Below are 5,000 nucleotides of genomic sequence, written 5' to 3'. Positions count from 1 at the left end.
AAACAGGAGTTCTAAGGTAGCGATGTTGGTATGATGATACACTTGTAATGCCATGTGAATATGCCTCTCTATGTAAATTTGACCACACACATAGAAGCTCTTCTATTGGTAATTGTTATCTACCATGTATTGTAATGCATGATTGATATGTAGTTTAATTTTGTTGAAAGATTTAGTATGATAGGTGTTATTTTTTAGTTGTGCAGGACAAATAAACAGCACACAGTAGATTTTTTTTTTTTTTTTTTTTTTTTTTTTTTTACTTTGCTTTTGTGGATTTCAAGAAGGTGTTTGTGAAATGGTTCCAGGGCTCAGTCCTTAGTCTGTTATTTATCATGGTGCTAGAGGGTTTCTCAAGGAAGTTTAAGTCTGGTTACCCATCCAAGATTCTTTATGCTGACAACTTGATTGCAACTGCTGAAGATAAAGATATAGTTAGAAACTTGAAAATTGGAAGTATGCCTTGAAATCAAAACTCAAAAATATTGATCAGTAGAGGGGCATGTAAGCATTGAATCCATGGATATTGTGGAAGGTTTAGAAGGATTATTAGTGTCTTGTGTAATAGTTGTCTTGTTATAGTACCTAGAAGATACAATTGCTGAAGGTATTGAATGTAAGTTTATGTAAATTACTAGAATCAGGAATGGAAAAGGGTTTGTCTTTACTGTTGTCTGTTCCTTGGACTACGGTGCAAAAAAATGGAGGTATTGGACCAATAATTCAAGGAAAGATTGTTGGATTTGATTCATATTTGTCATCAAAGAACATTATAATAAAACAAATCAGGTTCAATTTTGTTTACAGAACCAATTTTGGGAAGAGATGTAACCCCTTTTTTAACTCTTATTTTATGCTAAGAGTTACTGAAATGGACTATAGTTGAAGGGAGAATATTTTATACTTGTGCCAGAAGTATCCTTCATGGGAGAGTTAAGGCTTGGAAGGAATATATGGAAAAGAATGTGGATTTGCAGTAACAGCTTAAAGACTAGGAATAACTAGTAAAGTGAGTGAATGAAAGTTTTTATAATATGTCTTTAACCTCTGTCTTTTTTCACAACAGGGTCAAGCAAGGACAGGATTAAAGAATTTGGGCAATACCTGCTACATGAATTCAATTTTGCAGTGTCTCAATAATACAACGCCTTTTGTCAAGTACTTCATAGAGGGCACATACAGGTTAGTTATTTTTTTTTTACCTGTCCAACCAAACAGTCTCTGTTTATTGATGTGTTCATGATTATATTATTTAGCATTTAGTGAAGATTCTTCTTGCAAATGGGCACTGTTAGTGTAGTGTATGATGACATATTGTACTTACTATGATTCTGATAGTGATTCATTATAAGAGGAGACTACATTGTTTATACTTGACTTTTCAGTTAACAAAACAATTAAAAATGTTTTACTGTTCTTATGATTGTTATTGAAAAGTGATTTCAGTAATTTTTAGTCTTTGCTCAGGATGCGAGTATGATTTCAATGCTTTAACTGCGATCAGTGCCTGATAACATTTCCTAGAAATTTCACCTTATCAAAAATGATTACTAAATGTATGGTATGCTCTTCCTCCCCAGTGATGATATCAATCCTACAAGTAAATTCCGAGGAGAGGTAGCTGAGGAGTTTGGAGCTGTCATCAGAGCCCTTTGGTGTGGCCAGTATAGATCCATTGCAATGTGGGATTTGAAGGTAAGGCTCACTTGTGTTCCTTCATCCATTGTATGGAAATAGAGATTGGAAACACTGTGTTATGAGTTTGAAATGTAAAAAGTATCTGATTATGGTGAGGTGTGTATTTGTTCTGAGGATTGTTTATATGTATGTATATATATTTTATGTATATGTATATACATATATAGATAGGTAGATGGATGGATGGATGGATGGATGGATGGATGGATGGATGGATGGATGGATGGATGGATGGATGGATGGATATAGATATAGATATAGATATGGATATAGATATATACATACACATATATATTTTCTTTTTCTTTTTCTTTGTTCTTTGTGAGAGAGAGAGAGAAAAAAAAAAGAAAAGGGTAGATCATTTCGTCTTTGATTACATTATAAGGAATTTAATAGGGTTTATATACAGCTTTACAATATATTATGTATGTATTGCTATATATACCCAGTATATTTTTAGTAAATGTTATTGTTTGAGCATCTTATATTTAAAGGTTCATGAAAATATAGCATAAAATTTGACACTGTTTAGTAATTTATAATCCCAGTCTTTAATCCTTAAAGGCCTCTATTCTTCACACTGTATCATTAATATCAGCCACATCAGGAGTCCACTATAGGAAAGGAGAGCAGTGGCTCTGAGGGGAATAGGTGATAGATGGAATAGTGAGTGTAGTAGTCTTTGGTTCTTTCGATGGGGTATAGGATTAAGGATTGGGTAGGAGGAGAAGACACCCACACCCCGCCCAATACAAGGGCAGAAATATAGAGATAACTGAAGGGAATAGCAGTTATCTATGGCCTTAAGGTTATGGGAAAGATGCCAAACAGTACCAGATTTACTAGATTCACTCATTATATCCCATTTATACCAAAGTAGAGGAAGAAAAACAAATGCTTTTAAAAGCTGGTGCTAGTTGAAGTGCCTCTCCTTGAAGATGCAATTTAACAAGCTATTCAGTTGAGGCAGCTTGAATTTTAGGAGATGTAAATTGTTGCCATTCTTGCATTGTAGATGACATTTTTCAAATGAAGAACAACTCTTTCGTAATTTCTTATTATTAAAAGTAAAAAATAAATGATAGACAGGTAAATAGAAATAGAACACCTGATGTAAAGATGTTGGGTTACTTTTCAGACCACTGTTGGAAGATACCACAAACCATTCCAGGGCTATGACCAGCATGACTCACACGAATTTCTGATTAAGCTCATGGACTGGGTACATGAAGACCTCAACAAGGTAAGAATCTGTTATTAAATTGATTATTTGCTCATACCTGCCTGCTTGTCTTTCAATTTCTGTTAGTCTCACTCTTTTCTTTATTTTTTTGTTTTCCATTACTTTCCCTAGTCCTCTCCTCCTTTTTCTCTTTCCTTCTTTCTCTTCTTCCCTTCTCCCTGCTCTTCTGTCATTTTTCCTTAAGCTTTTCATCTTTCCTTGTTCCTCCCCTTCCATTCCCTCTCTCTCTCCTTCATTTCTGTACCTTCACCTCTGCTGACAGGTTACTTGCATTTTTTCATGCATTTATTATTCCATCTTCCGAGTTCCAAATCTTTGTTCCTCCAGATCACGGGAAAGAAGCCTCCCATGAAGGAGCAAAATCACGACAACCTTCCAGACTACGTTGCTGCAGAAAAGGTGATGGAGGAGATCAGACGGCGAGACCAATCCATCGTCCAGACCCTCTTCCATGGACTCCACCGCTCCACTATCGAGTGCAGTGTGTGCGGCCACAGGTCCCTCACTTTCGAACCATTCTCTATTATATCCCTGTCATTCCCATCACATGGAAGGTGTTCTCTCAAGGTGAGTTTTTGTCTATTTTTGTGTGTATGCATGTGCTACATTTCTCTTTTGAGTGTTTCAGTACATGGGAAAGGGGAGTTTATATGGTATTACATTTTTTTTTTTAGATATATTGGATATGAAAAATATTTTCATGAAAATACTTGTCTCACCCATCTCACCTTACCCTCCAGGATATGTTCCATCACTTCTACAAGGAAACCAATCTTGAATATAAGTGCTGCAAGTGTAAAAAGATGCGAAACTGTCTTCGCAAATTGGATATATGGAAATTACCTCCAATATTAATCTTACATCTCAATAGGTAGTGTATCCTGAAATGGCCTGTAGTTATCTTTTGTGATTACTGAAGTACCTGTATGAAGTACCTGTATAATCCTTATTTATTTTAAAAGCCATTTTTACTACCTAGGTGAAGGCAATATTTTATTTTTACTAATGATGCCAATGTCTTGTAAGACACTTTCTTTATTACTTTCTATAAGAAAGCTTTCTATTTTTTTCTCAGGTTTGAGCATGATGTTTTAATGAAGAAAACACAGAGTTATGTGGACTTCCCTCTAGAAAATATGGACCTTACAAAATATGTGGCTGCAACAAACAGGTGAGAGTGTAAACAAGAACTACATTAATGTTTTGTATGATATTGTTATACATAGTAATGGTTGGCATTGACAAATCTTATTGAAATATCACTAATACTTAACAGTTTTAAAATGTGGGCTTTTAGATAGTTTTTCTGTATTTTACATTGTAGATGATGCTATTTTATAGAAAGGCTAGTATTCATGGGAAAATGAAGAGCCTATATGCTAAAAGATATCATTTTGAAGACTTGGTATTTCTTCACCTGAGAAAAAATCAACTTACATTTTGGTCATTTGTTTTGTTGTTATACATGAATTTTTTTTTTTTTCCCAACCAGATACACAAACTTCGACTTGTATGGGGTTTCAAACCATTATGGAACAATGGATGGGGGTCACTACACTGGTTTCTGCAAGTCGTCGATTACCAAAACATGGTACAAATTTGATGACCATGAGGTTTATGAATTGTCGAGAGAGAGTGTCAGATCATCTGCTGCATATATTTTATTTTATGAAGCAAGTAATATGAGTATTAAAGTCAACAGTTTAATATGAGTAGATTTATTGTGTATATATATTCCATATCATAGAGTCACAGGGGTGAAATAAAGTTTATATATTGTCTATATCATTTTGCTATATAATGGTATGTATAATTATATGTAAAAATCAATATACATTGGCCAGATATTTGGCCTTGGCATAGGCTATATATACTCATAATATAGAAATTTATCATTATGAGGTACGATATTGTGCTGCAACCCATTAATTGCCACAAGGAATATTTCCAGTTAATAAAGTAAGTGATGAGCAATCTACATTTCCAATGCCAAGAAATATTATAGCTAGCACTTCTTCATACATAATACCTTGCACAGGAACACTCATTCTTAGGACCA

At 34.3% G+C, this 5,000-nt stretch overlaps 1 protein-coding gene across 3 annotated transcripts in view; it reads left to right on the top strand.

Annotated features, from left to right (window-relative positions):
• The window catches only part of Usp8 (Ubiquitin specific protease 8), a 30,499-nt gene that overhangs the window by 24,825 nt on the left and 674 nt on the right, over positions 1-5,000 (top strand). For all 3 annotated transcript variants that reach the window (XM_086538452.1, XM_086538453.1, XM_086538454.1), the window contains exons 16-22: positions 1,067-1,182; positions 1,581-1,695; positions 2,837-2,941; positions 3,269-3,508; positions 3,682-3,812; positions 4,017-4,112; positions 4,434-5,000. The exon at positions 4,434-5,000 is cut by the window's right edge. In XM_086538452.1, coding sequence (XP_086394578.1) covers positions 1,067-1,182; positions 1,581-1,695; positions 2,837-2,941; positions 3,269-3,508; positions 3,682-3,812; positions 4,017-4,112; positions 4,434-4,653 — 1,023 coding nt within the window. In that variant the 3' untranslated portion in view covers positions 4,654-5,000. The remainder of the gene's footprint in view (positions 1-1,066; positions 1,183-1,580; positions 1,696-2,836; positions 2,942-3,268; positions 3,509-3,681; positions 3,813-4,016; positions 4,113-4,433) is intronic.

This window comes from Penaeus japonicus, unplaced genomic scaffold, assembly GCF_977035675.1.
Source record: "Penaeus japonicus unplaced genomic scaffold, GWHDUDI00000001_assembly GWHDUDI00000007, whole genome shotgun sequence".
NCBI classification, from domain to species: Eukaryota; Metazoa; Arthropoda; class Malacostraca; order Decapoda; family Penaeidae; genus Penaeus; species Penaeus japonicus.
The sequence above is the reverse complement of the archived record's forward strand: the minus strand, read 5'-3'. Positions and strand labels throughout refer to the sequence as shown.